Genomic DNA, 20,658 nt, shown 5'->3' on the forward strand with positions numbered 1-20,658 from the left:
CCCCGGGCCCGGATGGCGTCCCAATAGATTTTTATAAAGCCTTACCTGCACTCTGGGATCCCTTATTAAATAGAGTTTTTAATGCCACTATAACGGAATGAGCCCCCTCTACATGGGGCGAATCAATTATTATTCCCATATTCAAGAAAAGGGACAGATCCGAAGCCAAAAACTATCAGCTGATTTCCCTTTTAGATTCGTCTATCAAAGTTATGAGTAGGGTTATACTTGTCAGGTTAGAGGAGTGGGCTGAGGATAACGGGATTTTAACTCAGACCCAATATGGCTTCCGGAAAGGGCGGGGAACCCTTGAACAGTGTATTAATCTGGAATTATTAATCGGAAAATATACGCGTGCTAAGCAAGGGTCCCTTTTCCTATGTATTGCTGACCTTAGCAGCGCATTTGATTTAGTGGATCACGGCATATTATGGCCGATTTTACTAGGTCTTGGTGTTCCAGAGTCTATTATTTTCTTTTTGGCAAGGCTTTATGAAAAATTATTAACATCCGTGCGGTACGGCGAGTGTACCCCCAAATTTGAGGTTAAATCAGGCATCCGGCAAGGCTGCGTCCTTGCTCCTTTGCTTTTTACACTTTTTATAAATGAAGTGGACGCAGCACTTAAACTAGTAAAGTCTGATGCACCTCGGGTGGAGGGTCATGATGTGCCGGTTCTGCTTTATGCAGAAATGCCATACTTTTATCGAGAACACCTATGGGCCTACAGAGGTTAATAGGTAAGTTTGCTGATTTTATTAAGGGTAAAAAGTTGCAGATTAATACGACCAAAACTTATACTATGGTCTGTGGTTCGAGGCCCGGCAGAAAATACAAACAGTATATATGTTCTGTTACCTAGGGATAACTTTCTCCGGCGATGGTAAATGGTCGTAAGAGATGACGAATGTTCGGTCTGAAATGGCAAAAAGTGTACACGGGTTTTTTAGGTTTGCCGCTAAAATAGGGGACCGTCGAATTAAAGATATGATGCACATTTATCAATCGAGTTGTACCTCAATCGCATTTTATGGTGCGGGTGTATGGGGTCCTCATTATCATGGTGATTTGCAAACAGAGGAAAATATGTTTCTTAAAAAGCTGCTCGGTTTACCCACTTCAGCATCCACTGATTTAATACACAGCGAAGTGGGGATTAATTACGTGACGGACCTAATTGGGCTCAGACCATTATTGATCTGGAGATCTATATGGCTGAAAGAAGAGACCACATTCAACAAAATGATTATTAAAGATTGTCTTCAATTAGATACTTGTTTAAAGATCCCTTGGCTCAAATATATAGTACAAACTTTTAAGGATGTATTTAAAATAAACATCTTGGAAAACCCTAATGGAGCAATAGAAACGCCTAAAATTGAATTGAAAAATACGTTTCTGTGGGAGAGAAAGTATGCACGTTGAAAAAGTAGCGGGCATTTAAGAACTTGCCAGTTCTATTACTCTTATTTAGAAACTGAGGGATTCTAAACTTACTTGAGCCAGGTAACCAGATCATCGCACCGATTTGTCCTTACAAGAATGAGATTAGGCATCGTTCATCACCCTGTGTAAAAAAGTATCCTGATTCACCCTGCTTATGTGATGGACGTACCAAACAAAGCACTTTGCACTTTCTCCTTATATGTGATCTGTATCTGAACCTCCGTATTGCTTTCCTTAAACCTTTGTTTAAAAAATACTGCACTTTAACTATGAATGCTGCTAGGAGTCTGCTGTTTACAATGCAAGAGCCTGATATTTGTTTTTATACTGCGACATTTAATTTTAGATCAATTCATGCCAGGAAAAGTATGTTGTTTTAAGTTGTATTAACAGTCATGATTGTATTCCATGAATTTAATGAATTGTATTGGTTTTTAATAATTGTTTTAAATGCGCTTTTATGTTTTTTTTATCTGAACCGAATAAAGCTTATTGAATTGAATTGATAGGAGGATGGAGTGGACAAATGGATATCACAGCATATTCAAAATGTTACTGCTAAGCATTACTGTGAGGTACTGGTGTGGAGGATTACCCCCTTCAAGCGACATAGGTTACCACATGTTACCACCTCACTCTTTTGGTCCAAAGAAGGGGACCAAAATGTAACTTCGCTTAGGGAGCCAATAATTATTTTATTAGTCTTTATCACAGAATGTAGGCAAACGCCAGTCTTCCCTATTATACGGACCATAGAACGTAGCCAATATGCTCCTCTACACTGCATCCCATATTACACTGGCTTCAACATTTGTTCTCTCTTGCAGAAACTTTATGGCTTGTCCTGTCTGGCTTCTTCCGTCTAATTGATTTCAGAGGCTGGTCTTTAGACGATCCCTCTAGGTACATAGCAATTCCAATGCACATTTTGTTTGTAGTTTTCTTATAGAGCGCAAATACCCTTGCGTTTCCTGTGCCCTCAGGGTTTTATAATTGCCATTTATGCAAAACCTAAGCTCATGGAAATGAATAAGTCTGCATACAGTATGACGGCATTGAAAGTAGACCGGAAAACTGATCTAGGCTGGGATTAACCTTAATTGTTTCTAAGAGCCGTACTTCCTACAATGGCTTCGTAAGTTCTAGGAACAAACCAGGGTTTTGTGGGCTGCTCAGATGATTGTGGTGTTTTACAAGTTATGAATATTTCACTTAAAATGTTTATTTTAAAGGTGCCATCATCCTGAAGAAGCTGTTGCGTATATACGAACAGATGCGTTCAAATTGTTATCATACGGAGCATACTGCATGCAGATCATAATATTACATTGAAACAAAAGAAATGTGTAGAGTTTGTGATTTAAGAAGTATGAAGGCAATTACCATTACAGTTAACACAGCTCCAGGATACGGCATACGGATTACATCATGGCTGTAAAGACTCATATCAACCTCAATCAATTATCATGCAGTGAAACATGCATAATCAGTGAGACACACCACCGGGATGTTCAAACGGGTTTAAACCCGAGTTAGTCTAACACCTTGTGTGTATAACAGCACTACATCTGTGGGCCTGCCAATCAGTCCAAATGTTGGCCTATTTGTGTGGACAGCCCGTGACCCCTACCCAGGGATCCCCAGAGCCATACATTGATCTGACACACTTGTCTACCTCCAAATAGGTGAAGTGAGCCTGCTTTACCACTTCCTTGCAACTTCCCTCTTGGACAACAATAGGTCTCTAGTGAAGAAACCAATCTTATATTAATTTGAGTCCGTAATATGAAGTAGGGCAATACTCGGGTCAAGATCTAACAGCCAACCCACCTTATGCATTCTTTATCGTATCAGTGTATTGGGAAATGCACTAGTTACAGTTTGCAGTGTCACTCACAACTGCAGTGCAGGGCTTTGGAATAGGAAGTTTCCAAAGTTTCAGTTTCTTTAAACTGCATGAAATTGGAATGCTACATTTTGATGTGGTTAATAGCTGTTCTTTTATTATAAAAATGTGACTACATTCTCTCATCCAACAATTTTTTAATTGAGGAAAATACTTTTACATTTTGGTTAAGAATGACTAAGAGTGATCCGGAGAAGTGGACGACTAAATGTTGAATCCCACATGTAGTTATTAACTAGTTCATGTTCATCCGATACCTTCCTCAAAAATATTTCTCTAATACTTATCATAGGGAATCATTTTCTAGGGATTTTCTAAATGCTGGCTACAATACAGAGGGAACAAAAAGCTGAATTGCAACTTGAACAATATTAACACTAAGGGTACTCATCTTGTCCAACTCAAAAGGATTAAAAAAACAGATTTGTTTCACAAAGGGATTCAATATACTAAGTTATTTCACACCCCAAAGCACCATATGTCCTTTTCTCTTCCACCATTCTGTCGCTGTAGGAATTCAACATCAACTGTGACAGATTAATATACTTTAGAAAAAGAAGACTGTATTTTCTTAATAGCCATGGTCTTAACAACAGACAATAAACAAAAAAGAAATAAAACACACAAAACAATTATTCTTTATTTCTTTTGTTTTCTTTGCGGAAAATAAATAAGAGTGCATATTTCATATGCTGTTCTACAAAAGCACTTGAACAAATATTCACATACGTCGTACAACCCTATTTTTTGGCTCTGAAAATGCAGATGTACAGCAAACTTGTACTTCATTCAAGCGCCTTGTTGAAAGATTTATGAGCAGAATATGAAAGGAAAAGAAATGTTTTCCTTAAAGATGAACTCAACAGAAACAAAAATATATATTTCAATAATATAAGGCTCCCATTTGAACGACCACGGATGCTCTGATTTATTTCAAGGCCTAGATACGTTTAAAAAGCAGCTTAAAATAACCAGATCTAAGACAAGAAGTGGCCATCCTAGGTATGCCATTCATACTGCAGAAAGAGTCAACCAGAAAATACTCTGTTAATATTTTTTTTTAATTTCCTTTCAGTTCTGAATGCAAAGGATGAATAGATGAGCTATGCTTTGAATGTGACTGCACCCAGGATTGAATGTAACGGATAGATCAGCTATACTTTCAACATGACCGCACTCAGGACTGAACCCAGAAGATGGGCTGTTTTCACTACTGTCTATGGCTCTGAAAAAACGTTTTAGGATGCAGTTGCCATTTATGGGAGGAACTTCGATTTAGTGCATTCATCTTAATAGTGCATCTAAACAAAAAGCAAATAAGAATTACTCTTTTGTGTGATATTTTGTTTTTGTTCAAAAAATTGCCGTAATGAAAAAAATATGCTATGTGGTATCTAATTCAATTGGAAAAAGTTCTAGTCTGGAAAAAAAAGGATGGCATTTGTGAAATATTAAGGTTAAGCAAGATACTTCAGATACCTCGTACTCTTCCAGTTTGGCCCTTGGTATATTCTTAAAAAAACGAAATAATTAATAATCAATCATCCATTCCTATATTCCTAAAAAGGTAAGACATAGACTCCCCATTGTGAATCCGGCGGATTGCTTCAGACAGAATCATGCTGATATCCACAGTCTTAATTTTGGGGCACTGTAGCTTCTGGATTTCATGTGGGATTGTGTTGGTGACCACCACCTGTTCAGAGAAGCAGAAAAGCTCGTGTTACAAGACAGCATAAGAAATGTAACTGCAAGGTCCTCTCTATAGTTTGTATCCTTAATCATTTGTTGAATGTTGCACTTGGATGGTAAAAGTTACAGCTAGGGAAAATGGGGATTTGTTAATGATACAGCAAAGCATGTGCAAACGTTGGCCAATGTCCTTCCCACTCCAGTTTATTGCCAAAAGGCACACTATAATAACAAGAGTTAACAAAATAATCTTAAAACAAAAGAACATTAAGAAGTGAAAATGTAATGAGATACTAGCAAAGAAAAACATGTTTAATTTCTTTGACATGTTCGGTTGTGTTTTTTCAACCATTGTGGAGATGCTTTCTCTACTTTTATCCAAAGCATATGTGCAGCATATTGGCACGTACAGAATAGGGACGATTCTCCACACTTACAGTACCTTATCAAATACCTAGCTTCGTTATCTTCATTAGTTTACCAGTCACTGAGTAAATGCAGTTCAGAGCTCACGCCACAACTATAAATGCAAACAAAAAATGCTAATTTCCTTGGGAATAATTTGCCTTAACTACACAAACATCGTTAGGCAGTGTATAATGTTCTTTTTGCCCTTACACAATTTAGCAGTCTAAGCCGTGAGGAAAGGCAGTGGGAACAAAAATAAGGATCGGTTCGATGGTGATCCATGTGTAGCTAAATTATAAAAACATGTTTGGAGAGAATTATTTCTAATAAGGAATACAAATAAATAGTGTGTTGATGAGCATGTATCTAATGGCTTTAATAACATCTCTATGTTGTATCCCTAAAACACTTTCAACAAACTAAATTTTGATGATGTATTTTGTAGATAAACATAAGGAGGAGACACATGCACTAATACATAAGACCACCAGTATAGATAGACCCAATTAATTCACAAAATAGATCACACGAAATACCAGAACTGTCCAAAGTGTCAGGAGGCAGTTCCTATGTACTTCCATCGACATGGAAATGCCCACTCGTACAAGCATATTGGGCAAAGGTGGTGGACTCCTACCACAAGTGATTACATTTAGAACTGTTAAATACTCCAAAGATGTGCATGCTGAGCATGGGGGCAAATAGGTTCAAGAATAAAATAAAGTGTATCACCAACACCAACTTCCTAGGGGACTACAGTAATTTGTGGGATACCATTTCACAAAATACCTGCCTGCTGACTTCAGCCTAGTGTAATAACAATCCATCTTTAAGAGCCTATTCTTTATAACATACTTTTCACAATAAGTAAGAAAGACCTACTGGCTTTGTCATACTTGTTCACAACAGACTAAACCTATAGCATCTGAAAAAACGTTTTCCAATGAACCAACAAGGCCTATTGCATTTACTGTGGCTCAATGACTAAATTACGTGGTAACCATCATGCATACAGCTAAAACAATGTACATATATGTACAAGGACCATCGAAGTGAAAATGTTCTACCCCAAGCATTTGTCAAAGGGGGTGACCAACACCAAATCCCATGCCAACTATAGTAGTCCGTTAGATTTTATGTAATAAAATACCTGCCTACAGCCTGTACAACAGTGTGATAACAATCCAACATTAAAGGACTGTTAACTTTAACAAATGCTTTTAACAATAAATCTGCTAGGCCTACTGCTTTGGTCAAAGCTTTTCATAAAAAATAGATAAGACGTAGGGTGTTGGACAGAACATTTTCCAAGTAAACAAATCAGGCCTGTAGCCTTTATCATTGGCTTGTGACCTTTGCCACCACAAGCCTACTGCATTGAGAGTAATGTTTCCCACAATGCAACCATTAGGCGTACAATCATATATCACAAATGCTAACACAATTATAGGGGGTAAAGCAAAATGCTACCTCTTCTAAGATTCTAACAAGGATTATCACAGTGCACATCTTCTATCACCACCATCATGTGTTAAAATGGGTAACACCAAAACCGTTACCTACTACAGCAATCCGTAATCTGATATTCCATGCAAGAAGCCACATATCCGTAGACTTTAATATAGAGTAGTAATAATCCACTCTTAAATGCACCCTGATTTAACCATATGCTTTTCATAATTAATATGTCGAGCTACAGCCTTTATCATAACTTTTCATAATAGGCAGTTCAGGCAATAGTCTTGGTGAATGAATGGCTTACTATCATTAAAAGCGGAGTCCTGCTGTATTAAGACTAAGCTTTCCCACAATGCACAGAGTGCATTCTTTCTGTGGCAACAACTACTGCCATACCAAATACTGCACTTCAGGGAACCAACATATGGGCAGTGTATAAACCAGGTTCTCTAACATTTTCCTTAGTAAGATCTAATTATGTTCAATGATAATCACCACAAGATACTAATATTATTAGTATTGTAGCGTTGTATTAGTCAACACATCAGACAAGATTACATTGCAAGATTAGCATCAGTGATCACCTTAGTACACCAGACAGGGTTGCCAGCAGTATCGTAAAAAAAGATTTGTAAATTTAGAATGCTTTTATATGGGTAATAGCTAACCTTCATGGCTACAATATCCCTGGTACAAAGGTCATATTAGCAATAAATCTCCCTAGGACCAAATGATTTATCACTCAAATGGCAGCTCTAAATATATTTTGGAAATTCAACCATTTTTTCTCCAAACATCAGGAGTTCCAAAGATGCATATATTTTGCCTTGAATATACACTTTTACATTTTTTATAGACATATTAACTCAGAAAAGCAAAAGCTTCTACACAGGAGAGCTACTTACAGGTAGCTGGGCACGAGTTACTGGTTGGGAAAGCCTGGTCTAAACCCTCCGCTCAGAAGTACTTCTGAAAGCTCTTTTTCTGTTGCTCACATAAGGTCAGTGACAGAAGCGCAGTCAAGTCAGACTCTACCAACAATAAAAATAACTAATAAAGTTCAGCATATAAGCTTAGCACACTTGAGAATCTGCTCTAGAATCTGTCAAGGCAATGCCTTGTGAAAGCACATACAGACTTTCAGGTGGCAGCCTTACCTCTGTCAGCAATGAAAATTTTCCTTAATAATGGATGCAGGGCCTCCCAAAGTTTTGCTGGTATTTGGGTAGCATAGCAAAATGCAGGGAAACAACCCATCTAGAGGGGAATGTTTCAAACTGGCTAATCTCATGAGGAGTGTGCCATAGTTTATACAACTTTGCTCAACATGTATAATGTATTTTCTTTTTTTCTTGTATTTATTTAGGTCGATTTTTAAAACTGTTTTGAAGTCAAACAAATATAAAGTCCTTTCTGTTGGAGAGGGATTTTAGAAAGAACTTAAAAGAAATGGACATGAAAATCAGAAATAACTTTAAGAAGGAAGCTAGGATTGGTTCTCATCACAGTATTTGTGGGAAACTGTACAAGGTTCCTTACAGCATGTGGCCTGGATATCACTCAAAAGGTGAATATGTTGTGAAGTAGCCTTATGGATAGGCTTGAAAAGAGACACATTAATTTGAAAAGGAATCCATTAAGCTCTCAAGGAGGAGGTCTCTTTAAGGGTAGGCAAACCTTCTTAGTACATTCTGTCTTTCACAACTCTGATTTGAACAAAAACACAGGAGGTTAGTGAAGGTATTTTTCTGTAAACAGTAATGGCTGCTAAATTTAACTTTATTAATTAAAATTTCAGCCCAGCCTTCACTAATTCAGTACTGTATGGATGGATGGATTATGTTACTTCCCTGTAAGCATCTCTTCTATATTCACATGCTGTGCATACGTCCGCCATCTAGTGTTGGGCACGGATGAGTGCAAGTTGTTTTTCTTCGAAGAGTGTTTTCGAGTCACAAGAATGTGCAGCGGCGACTCCTCTTGGTGACACTATGCATGGGCATCAACTCCACTGTTAGATTTTTTTGCCAAAGGAGGGTGAGAATGGAGTTAAGAGAAAATATCAGTAATGTGATGTCCATGCCAGTAATGTACATTAAAGTGATGTAAGGCATTAAACTGTGACCTACACAGGCGTCCAGGGAGGCTGGAGGGCTCATGTGAATCTACAGCACTACATGCCAAGAGCAGATGCTTACAGGGTATGCAACATAATCCATTCGAGGGATGTGTGGCTGTAGATACACATGCTGTGGATAGACTGTAAAGCAGTCCCTCTCCCGAAGCAGGGGCTAGCCTGTGTGCGTTGCCGTTATTTGAAATAGAGTAAGCAGTTCTGCTTGTGTGACATTAGCTTGTTAACGTGCTAACAAATCCACACAATTATGTTTTAAGAAAGTGTGTGGTATGGAGCCTTGCAAATGTCAGCAATATGAATGTTCCCTAGAAAAAAGCCACTGAGGTTCCTATTTTACGAGTTAAGTGAGCCTTAGGGAGAACAGATTAAAAAAAGGTATTTTAGCTTTAGCATATCAAGTTTGAGTACATTTAACTATTCACCAAGAAATTCCATTTTTTAATTAGATTCCTAATGTGAGGAGGTGAGAAAGCAATAAATAACTGCTTAGTGCATTAATGCTCTTTTGACGTCTAAAGTATGAAGAGCTCTTTCTGCCACTGAGTCAGGATGCAGACAGAAGACAGATAATTCTATTGATTGATTAATATGGAACTGAGAGACTACTTTTGGAAGAAACTTTGAGTTTGTTCTTAGCAACAACTCTGTTCTCTATGGAGTTGGAAGATTGGTTCTTCCAAGGTAAGTGAGTGGAGCTCACTGACACTTCTTAGTGAAGTAATAGCTGTTAAGAATGCTACTTTCCCAGATAAGTATTGGAGTGGGCATGAATGTAGTGGCTCAAATGGAGGTCCCATGAGCATTAACACAATGTTTAAATTCCATGCTGGTGCAGGTGGGAGTTTAGGGGAAATTATTCTTTTAAGCCCTTCCATGAATGCTTTAATGACTGGTATTTTGAATAAGGACACATTTTGTCTATTTTGCAGATAGGCTGCAATGACACCAAGGTGTAAACGTACTGAAGTGTATGCTAAACCTGATGCTTGAAGATGCAAGAGATAAAAAAAAGTGTAACTGTGCTTGTAAAGGGTTAACTTTTTGCCTCTGGCAATAGAACACAAATCATTTCCATTTAGCCGAGTAGCATTTTCTAGGTGTAGGTCTATAAGCTTCTTTAAGACTGTTCATACATTGATGTAAAAGGTTTAGATATCCAAATTCTATTACATCAGGAGCCATACGGAAAGGTTCATCTCCTTGGGATTATGATGTCCGATTTTGCCATGGTTCTGTGTGAGAAGGTCAGATGTTAAGGGAAGATTCTCATGAGAAATTTGTGAGAGTTCTAGTAGTGTGTGAACCATGGTTGCCTAGCCCATGTTGGCGCTATGAGAACTAGGGTGAGTGACGTCTGCCTGAGCTTCCTGACCACAAATGGAAGTAGTGGGAGGGGGAATAGCGAAAACAAATATCCCTGACCAGTTCATCCATTGGGCATTGCCTGTGGATAATGGTTGTGTGAACAGGAACGCCAAGTTTGGGCATTCTGCGTTTTCTGAGGTGGCGAACAAGTCTATTTGTGGAACCCCCACTTGTGAAAGTATGGTTGGAGTACTTGGGGGTGGACTTTCCACTCGTGGACTTGTTGCTGCGTGCTGGGGAGGTCTGCAACTTGATGGCTAGTCTCTGGTACATGTTCTATCAGGAGATGAATGTTGTGCTATACTACCAAGCGCCATATTGTTTGAGCTTAGAGCGATAACTGCAGACAGTGTGTCCCCCCCATTTCTGTAAATAGTACATGATTGTCATATTGTCTGTTTGGACTAGTATAACCTTGTTGATTAGGTGAGTTAGGAACGCTTTCAATGCTAGGTTAACAGATTGAAGCTCTAGATCATTGATGTGGAGACCCTACTGTTTGGGATCCCATACACCCAGGATTGTTAGTTTGCAGATGGGCTCCCCATCCTGTCCGAGAAGCATCCGCTGTAATAATGGCTTGGGGAACTGGGTCTAGAAACGGACACCCTTTAGAAAGGTTTTGGAAGTTCCACCACTGCAGAGTGATGTGTGCGGCTGTCTACCAACACTAGAGTGTGCATTTGACCCTGTGACTGATTCCATTGTTGTGAAAGGCATTCTTGCACCAATTTCATATTTAGCCGTACTTTTAGGACTATTGCACTGCAGGATGCCATCATGTTTAAAATGTGAATTACTGTCTCGACTGTGAGTTGATTTTGTGTTTGAAACTATTGGATAAGTCTTTGAATGTTTTAAATCCTGACTGAATTTGGGTACGCCAACCCTGATTTTGTGTTTAGAATTGCCTTAAAGTACAGTTGTATCTGTAGAGGTTGCAGATGTGATTTTTTCACATAGATGGCAAACCCTAGATGATGTCGTCGGCTGATCATCTTTTGGGTATGTTGATCGCAAATGTGAGTGTTGTTGGCTTTTATGAGCCAACCGTCCAAGTAAGGGACTACATTAATGTTTTCTCAGCACAAATGTACTGCTATTACTGCCAGGAATGTTTGTGAATACTAGTGGAGCCATGGTGATTCCAAATGGAAGCAGTTTAAACTGATAGTGTTGGTTTTGGAAGACAAACCGTAGTGTTCCAAAAGAATATAGTGATTTAGGGGTCCGAGGTAAAAAATGGGTTGAAGCGAGCCATGTTTTTTGGGAATGAGAAAGTATCGTGAATATAGTTCTGTTCCTTGATATTGAGGTTGTACTGGCTCCTTTGAGTAGGAGAGCTGCTATTTCTTGCTTGAGCAGAAGTTGGTATTGGTTGGTAGGTTTGTGCCTTGGGTGGAATGTTTGGAGGAGTTGTGATAAGCTCCAGACAGTAACCATGTTGGATAATGTCTAATGCGGGGAGTCTTTTGAGAGTGCTGGGTCACTTACTAACTTGGAGGGGGGAAGCGAGGAGGCCCCCACTGCAGCCGCCACCGCCAGGAGTCAATCTTTGTTGCCCACAGCGCCGCCGCCCCGGGACTACATCTCCCAGCAGCCTCAGCGGCGGCGCTGCATCCGGACATCAAGAGAGCGCCAGGAGGCGCCATAAAGCAGCACTCTGCTCAGCGGAGCGCGGGGAGTCTTTTGAGAGTGCTGGGTCACTTACTAACTTGGAGGGGGGGAAGCGAGGAGGCCCCCACTGCAGCCGCCACGAGTCAATCTTTGTTGCCCACAGCGCCGCCGCCCCGGGACTACATCTCCCGGCAGCCTCAGCGGCGGCGCTGCATCCGGACATCACGAGAGCGCCAGGAGGCGCCATAAAGCAGCGCTCTGCTCGGCGGAGCGCGGGGAGTCTTTTGAGAGTGCTGGGTCACTTACTAACTTGGAGGGGGAAAGCGAGGAGGCCCCCACTGCAGCCGCCACGAGTCAATCTTTGTCGCCCACAGCGCCGCCGCCCCGGGACTACATCTCCCGGCAGCCTCAGCGGCGGCGCTGCATCCGGACATCACGAGAGCGCCAGGAGGCGCCATAAAGCAGCGCTCTGCTCCGCTTCGCGGGACGCCGGGCGAAGCCCGGGCAAAGGGCGGGCCCTCTGTGGCCCTCAGAGGACCTGAGGAGGACGGGACGGGCCACCCCATTTGACTCTATCACAGGAGGAGGTATCGTGATGCTTCAATTGTATTGACTATATTGCCTTTTCCATCAATATCATAGACACTATGTCCATTTGGGAAGAGCTCAACGCCCTGTGTGGCACTAAGTACGTCCCTGATGCTATAACCTCCCCTACTGTGGGCACAAACTGTGTTATTTCTAATGGCTTCCCATGGGACCTAGCACCACCTGTAAATAAAGACCAAAATCAAGTAAACGCTTCGCCCCTGGATCTCAATTGTAGAGGGAAGCACGACAGCGAAATTGACACTGGGAATTATGCAAGTACACAAAATCTGTGCACCAGCCCAACATCATCTCCCTCTAAATTAACAACATACGACCCTGTCTTGTCCCCCCAATTGACTTTATTAACCCAAATTGAGCAACTGTTGTCAGCCGTCATTTCACCCTTGGTCGTAAAAATCAACGACTTGGGGGACAGGCTGATTAGCATCGAGGAAGTAATCAAAAAGTATCCTCCTCCAAATAATAAAATGGCTACACCCGCCTGCCCAAACCCTCCCACCGCCCCTGAAAAGCATAAGTCTGGTATTTGTAAGAATCGTGAAACTCAAATGCAGCCTCCCTGTATACCTACTCCAAAAAGTAACTTTAAAACCTGCGTTTTTACAAACTCATACAGTGGTTAGACCGGCTCCGGTAAGAATGCCATGTATCAACTTACCTCCTGTAGCCGCCCCATATGTGTCTGTCCTCTCTGGTGTCCCTGCCCTCAATCAGGGAACACACGAATCACAGAAGGACCTACTAAATAAGGTCATTTTTTGGCTACAAAACAATAGACCTTTGCCACCTGAGCTAGATGGTGGCATCCTAAATGTCAGGAGGGTGGGGTGGTTAGGCACGCTGCCCAAAGATATCGCAGGGGACCTGGTGCTAAATAAATTTAAAAATAGGAATATCGTTCCCATTTTACGATTTTGCCCCCCCCCAAAGAGAGACATGGTACTATTCGCATTTGGGATTTGCACGATTTTTACCCGAGCCCCCCACATATACCGATACACAGACTACCGGTAAAGAAATACTACTCCTGGGGAAGGGAACCTCGTCTCTATAGCGCAACTAACCTTTTAGCCCCCAACGGTTTTGAACTTTTGTCCAATAATTGTATCTTTAAAACCCCACCACTAAGAGGCCACTCATAAGTTTGAGCTAAACTGATAGGGTAGGATGTAACTGATACTGATAGAGGCTTGCTTAATGCTCTTCCCCGGCTCCACAGTATGTACGTATCTCTTTTTGTTTTAGAGCTGTTTTATTAAAAATGAAATCTATGCATATTGATTAGCTGATTCGATATATTTATTTAATCTTGTTTTATTAACTTTGTAATGAAATGTTACTGTGTTTATGTAATTTTATGGTGTTTGTTCATGTCTAACACCCATTGATCTGTTGTAATGGTCTGCCATTCTGGGAAGAATTGCTGTAGATGTCCCTTACTGGTGTTAGATGATCAGGGGAATGGTAAGGGAGTCATTGTTTGGAGGAGGTGTATGTAGATCTTATTTCCTCGTCCACAGCCTCTGAAATTATTTCCCCTATAATTACCTCTGTAGAAGGTTTTAGAGGTTGATGATGGGCCCTGGTTTTTATATTGTGACCCAGAGGTTTCTGTTTATGCTGCCTTTGCACCTTGTTTGAAATTGGGGTGATGGAAGGACCCATAAAATTAGGTTGATTGGAGGGCACCCATAGATTTTGCATAATCAGTGTCCTTTTTAATTTCTTCTAGAGCTGCATCCACCAGTGGTCCAAAAAGGTACTCCTGATCAAAATGTAGATTAACCCCTTCGACGCTCATGACGAGCTCAGCTCGTCATGAGGTACGCCTCTCGTACGCTCATGACGAGCTGAGCTCGTCATGAACCGCGGGTTTTTTAAAAAGTCAGCGCACAGCGGGAAAACCCGCAGCGCGCATGGTGTTAAGGACAGCCTGTTGAACCAGGAGACACAGAGAAAAGCATATCTGCGCAAGAGAATGCTTGTGTTAATGTCTCTTGCTGCTGCGTCAGTGGAATCTAGTACGCATTTAATGGAATTGTTTGTAATGAGTTTGCCCTCATTAACTCGTTCATACCACCGTTTTTCATGTTCTTCTGGCAGATGTTGGAGGAGCCCCTCCATCTCATCCCAGTGCGCTCGGTCATAACGGGCTAATAAGGCCAGTCTGTTAGCTATCCTCTAGTAATTAGCCGATTGTGCGGATAACCGTTTATCAGCTGCATAAGTTATTTTTGATTCTTTGTTTGGGGGATGTGTATTTCCTGTTGTCTGGGAGTTTGCCCTCTTTCTTGCATTAGCCACAACTAACATGTTAACTGACCTTTGATGTATATGGGTTCAGGTGAGGCTGCCTTATACTTTTCTGTCTATTCTTGGAGTCCTAATCCTTGCCCTTACAGGATCTTTGAAAACATCATCAGCATGGTGTAAACCTCCCTTAGGCATGGGTAAATAATATGAGCTGGAACACAAGAAGGGTACACAGTTCCCCAAGATAGGTAAAGGAAGAGAGTATGTGAGTCGAGCGCAAATGCAGACAGAAGGAGAAAGGGAGGGAATTTCCCTTTTTGGAACTAAAACCCTCACACACCCAGCAAGCTAGGTGTCATGCTTCATCATATGGGTTCTGCTCCTCGTCAGACTAGCGCTACAATGTCGGACAGGCACCCGTGAAGGGGCTCTTTATCAGAGATCTTTTGTTTCTGCCATATTTTGCATGTGGGTAAGAGGGTTTAGGTGGTCGCAAGTGGTGGTGTAGTCGTGAAGTGAGTGTGAGTTAAAAAAAGTTAGGCAATCCACTTGGGACTTTATTATTGTGGTTGACTACCTTGATTAAAAAAGAGAGGGAAAGGGGAGATACGCACTGGTACTAGGATACAGTGATGTATCTACTACCCTCAGGTCAACGTGTTTCATGCATTCTAAGCAATTGGTCAGGACCTAAGTGATGGAAAACTGTACTACACACAGTGAGTGAGGATATACAACCTTGAATCTTGTGGTCAGTATATGCGCAGGCCAATTGGTCCTGCCCTTAATGTTGCGACCCTAAGGAGGTCTCTAGGGTGCCCCAACAGTCTGCTCCCGTGGAACTGGCACCTTAATATAGGTACCTGCTTGATGCGCGGTCTCTGCCGTCAACATCTACCCCCACAGCGTCAGGTCAAGACTAGGAGTTCCCCCCTTTGTTGATTAATAAATATTATGAGCCCCTTTGTGCAGAAGTGAGGGTCTTGAAAATGAAGTTGTCTTCTATAAGGTCTTTAAGTAAGGGCACTTGGTGTTACGCTGCGGCTCTAGCTAGTAAATCCTGATATGCTGCAGCATCATCTGGTGGAGATGGAAGTGCTGGGTAACAGTCAGAGTCTGTATCACCATGTAGGTCTATGTCATAGGCATCCCATGGGTCTTAAGCTTGTGTATCTTTTTCCATGTTGTCCTGGTCATCCCTATTTGTGTGTGAGGTGTAATGTTGCCCTCCTCCCACTGTTGTGGTGAGCCAGGTGGAGGAGTGGAAGTACAAGATGGTGACTGGAGTGGGAGAGGCTGGGATAGGCACATGTAAAGGGCTTGGGGCTATGTCCTTTTTGCTCCTCTTTGGAGGCAGAATAGGAGCATTATTGGCTTCATCAAAAGACCGGTATCTTGGATGGAGGAGGCGTTGCCGATTGTAGAACAAGCTTCTTTGTTCCAGGTTGAATTTGTAAAGTTTTTTGCCTTGGATAGAGCCGTTCTTGCATTGTTTCGAAAATTGGCTCGGTGGGTTTTTTGGTCTGAAGGTGTAACATTTCGATGCCAATACCTGTTTTGGTTTCAGACCCGGAATGGTTGGAGCCGAAGAGCTGTGGGATTGGCTTCCAAACAGCAGGGTATGGTTCGGTACATAGGCTCTGATACAGATTTTAAGGTCGATATTTCGGTGCAGAGCCTGAGGACGGGCCTTTGAATTGATAGATCGGTATGCGCCATGGCATTTATGCTGTGGTGGACCTTGAGCAGTTTTATCGGTTGGAGCCCATTTTTTTGGGCTTCGAATCCGGCGAATGTGTACTCACGGTCCAACGATCTGCAGACGACTTGATGCAAACTGGATCTTGTTCAGTGTCCAAGCAAAAAATACAAAAACCTCAAATATGGACCTATATTCCTTTTAACATTGAATAAATCTACAAGGTACTTGGAAGCGGATGCCAAAGAGAGAAACTTCACCGTGTTATCAAAACATATATATTTATTGATTTTTTTGGCGAAACAACTATGTTTGTGAAAATTATGAATCTCTTACTGATGATAAAATGATTTGATATGCACAGATGTATTAATGTTCCTTTTAAAGAAATAACTTTATAAAATAAAAAATCAATAAATATATATGTTTTGATAACACGGTGAAGTTTCTCTCTTTGGCATCCGCTTCCAAGTACCTTGTAGATTTATTCAATGTTAAAAGGAATATAGGTCCATATTTGAGGTTTTTGTATTTTTTGCTTGGTTTGTTTCTCCCCCCTCTGGACCTAAAATCAACTGGGAGTACTCTCTCTCTCTATATTTCTCAACAGTTTTTACTGTAGAGTGTTTTCTCCTTCAGATTCACATGACTCATAGTACATTTCTGTTCAGTCGAGACTAACCTGCTCCACATATTTACCTTTAAGCACCCTTCTCTTTAATCTTTGCTACTTTCTGGTACCACAACTTTTTTCTCTTTAACCATAATCATGGATAACTTAAAAACTTTTGGTTTTTCCGATGAAGATTTTTTGACTATGATGGATCAAATCACAGGAGGCAATAGGACTAGTACTACCAGCACCCCTAGTACAAATACAGACTGGCTAAAACTTGTTAATCTAAAAAAGAAAGCTAAACGAATGGAATCGCATGCTTTCTTTATGGGGGAATACTTAAAAGCAGGGGCAATCCCCATAGGGCTTAGAGTCAGAAATATGCCGGCCCTTTTTGTGGAGGTTCGCAGTTTCCTAGAGCGCTGGTCCCTTATAGCAAATCGCTGTTCACGCGATTGGATGCTCCTTATCATCAACACAGTGAAAGAAATGCTAGGGGCATTACAAAAGGAGATCCTTGAATTAGAAGAAAAATTAAAAGCAAACCCATCACTAGAAGATGCAAAGAAAACACTCCAGGAAATAATCGAAGAAATAGAAGAATTCGACACATACCTGACCAAAAAGAAAGCAGACAAATTAAGAAAAGATGTCCGCTGGTTTGCACAAGAGAAAATTTACCCCTATCTCAAAAAGGATTTTTACACCCAGCACCAAGAAGATCCAACAGGAGACACTAGATCATATGATCAAACCTACCACAACCCCAGATTTAACAAGAGAGTAAGATTCCAAACATTCTCCAATACCAACTCCTCAGATTCAGAACAAGAGGGAATGATGACAGAAGAAGATTATGACTATGGTTACCCTAATCATAACCAAAGAGGCCAATTTTCGGGAAGACCAAATCGAGGCCCACGCCAACCTTTTTTATCGAGGGGCAGAGGACGAGGAAGATCTCGATATCCAACAGCGAATCAAAATCAATACCAGCAATCGAACCAGTACCAACAACCGAACCCTCCACATCCTCAACCATATGTTCAGACGAGACGACAACAATATTGGAAACAATAAGAAATCGAAACAACACGACCATACCCATATTTAATCTCTCTTCGCATAATCTTTCATCAGAAGAAGTGAAAATACTCAGCAAAGGCCTGTCATATGTCCCTAGTACTGGAGCAAACAGATTCCAAATCCATCAAGACATCTTTTCCTTCTTCAGGAAAATCAGACTAAAGAAATATTTTGACAGTATGGAAACAAGAGAAGAAGAGGAAAACCTTTCAGGTTGCAAACCTCCGTCCACATTTACTCCTAGTCTGGACATGCTTGGACCAGAAGTGGCAATTTTTGAAAAAAGTGTACTCAACGAACTGGAGAGAGTTTTGAAATACATCCCATTGCCCCATACTAATTTGGAAAAGGAAGAAAGAGAAGCGCTGAAAACACTGCAAAATAACCACAATATCATAATAAAGCCATGTGACAAAGCAGGAGGAATTGTGGTTATGAATACAAACCAATATGCAGACAAAATCACCCAGATGCTGGGAGTAGAAGAGCATTACAAAAAAGCAAGCAAACGTTCTCTTATCACCCTAGCAGAAGAGATAAAAGAAACAGTATCCAACGCCTTTATTGACGGGCACATTTGCCAAAAAGAAATGGACTATCTTATTAACATGAATCCTGTGGTCCCTGCAATTTATGGTGTTCCAAAAACACATAAGAACACATTGGACCCACCTTTGAGACCAATAGTTGCTTCCATAAATTCCAGCACGGAACCCCTTTCAAAATATCTTGATTCTTTTCTGTGTCCCCTTACTACTACGTATGCCTCTTACATCAAAGACACTGGACATATGATCAAAGTTCTTGAACACTCCCCATTCAACAATACCACCCAGTTTCTTGTCACTTGCGATATAGAATCGTTATACACGAATATCCCCCAAGACAAAGCTATAGAATCTGTAGCCACGCTCTTAGCAAGAACACCTGGATCCAGACCTGATACTTTTATCTTGGAATGTTTAAGAATAGTCCTACAGAACAACTTTTTTGAATTCAGAGATGACATTTTCCATCAAGTCAAAGGTGTAAGCATGGGGGCATCTTGTGCCCCTAGCATAGCCAACATATATATGGGAGAATTTGAACGTAAGAACGTCTTCAATGAAATTGCACCTTTTTATGAAAATATCTCCAGATGGCACAGATTTATAGACGATGTCTTTTTTATCTGGACGGGAACGGAAGATCTTTTACAAGAATTCATCGAATGGCTCAATCTGGCAGATAAAAACTTGAAATTCACGCACAATTTCTCCTCGAACAAGGTGGAATTCCTGGATATATGGATACGACACACTGAAGGAGAACTGACAGTCGACCTATATCGCAAACCCACAGCCAAAAACACCATCCTGGCACATGGCAGCTACCATCCCAACTGCCAAAAGGATTCGATCCCATTTGGAGAATTTTTAAGAATTAAAAGAAACTGCACATCCATGAAAGACTTTATGATACATGCCAATCTACTAACAGAACGCCTGCTAGCTAGAGGATACCCCAGACGTCTCATACGCAACTCTATGAAGAGAGCGAAATATTATGACAGAGAGGCACTGTTAAACCCAACACCAAAACCCCAGGAACAGAAACTTGTATGTGTGTTAAATCACTCCACTATAAATAACAAGATAAGGAAAGTGATCCATAATAACTGGAAGATCCTAAATACTAATGACCAAGAAAGCAAACTAGATAAACCAATTTTAGCTTTCAGAAGGAACCAAAATCTTCGTGATAAGTTGGTGCATAGCAGGTGGAAAAACACAGAAAAATATAAACAGAAAACCATCGATGGTAAACCCCTCCCAAAGGGCAACCACAAATGTGGTGGCTGCCATGCTTGTGACCAGATTATCCATGGAGAAAAATGGACCTATGGCCAAAAACAAGGAAACTTGAAAGAAATGACCAACTGCAGAACCACAAATGTCATATACCTTATCAAGTGCCCGTGTGACATTGGATATGTAGGTGAGACATCCAGAGAAGTCCGTATCAGACTCTCTGAACACAAGTCCGCTATTAGAACGCAAAAAACAAACGCCCCTATGGTATCCCATTTTGTTCAGTATGGCCACAATGAAAAAGACCTACGATGGCAGATTCTGGAGCATGTTCACACACCGCCAGGAAAGGATCCCACAACTTTCCGAAAAAAGCGTGAAACCTTTTGGATTCACCTTCTAGAAACAGTCCGATTTGGCCATAACGAGGAAATTTCGTGGATAGTAACGCTATGAGAACGTTAATGCACTCCATTCCCTCATTTTGGCAATGTAAACAAACTCACCCTCCACTGTTTGGCTGGTGTACTTTTTCTTCACCTGAAATACTATACTGCGAATTTCCACAAAATT

At 41.0% G+C, this 20,658-nt stretch overlaps 1 protein-coding gene across 2 annotated transcripts in view; it reads right to left on the reverse strand.

Annotated features, from left to right (window-relative positions):
- Window positions 1-3,967: 3,967 nt before the first annotated feature.
- Window positions 3,968-20,658, reverse strand: part of PRPSAP2 (phosphoribosyl pyrophosphate synthetase associated protein 2) — a 444,139-nt gene continuing 427,448 nt past the window's right edge. For both annotated transcript variants that reach the window (XM_078665175.1, XM_078665176.1), the window contains exon 11: window positions 3,968-5,048. In XM_078665175.1, the coding sequence (XP_078521301.1) occupies window positions 4,890-5,048 (159 nt within the window). In that variant the 3' untranslated portion in view covers window positions 3,968-4,889. The remainder of the gene's footprint in view (window positions 5,049-20,658) is intronic.

Source organism: Lissotriton helveticus, chromosome 10 (genome assembly GCF_964261635.1).
Source record: "Lissotriton helveticus chromosome 10, aLisHel1.1, whole genome shotgun sequence".
Classification (NCBI taxonomy): Eukaryota; Metazoa; Chordata; class Amphibia; order Caudata; family Salamandridae; genus Lissotriton; species Lissotriton helveticus.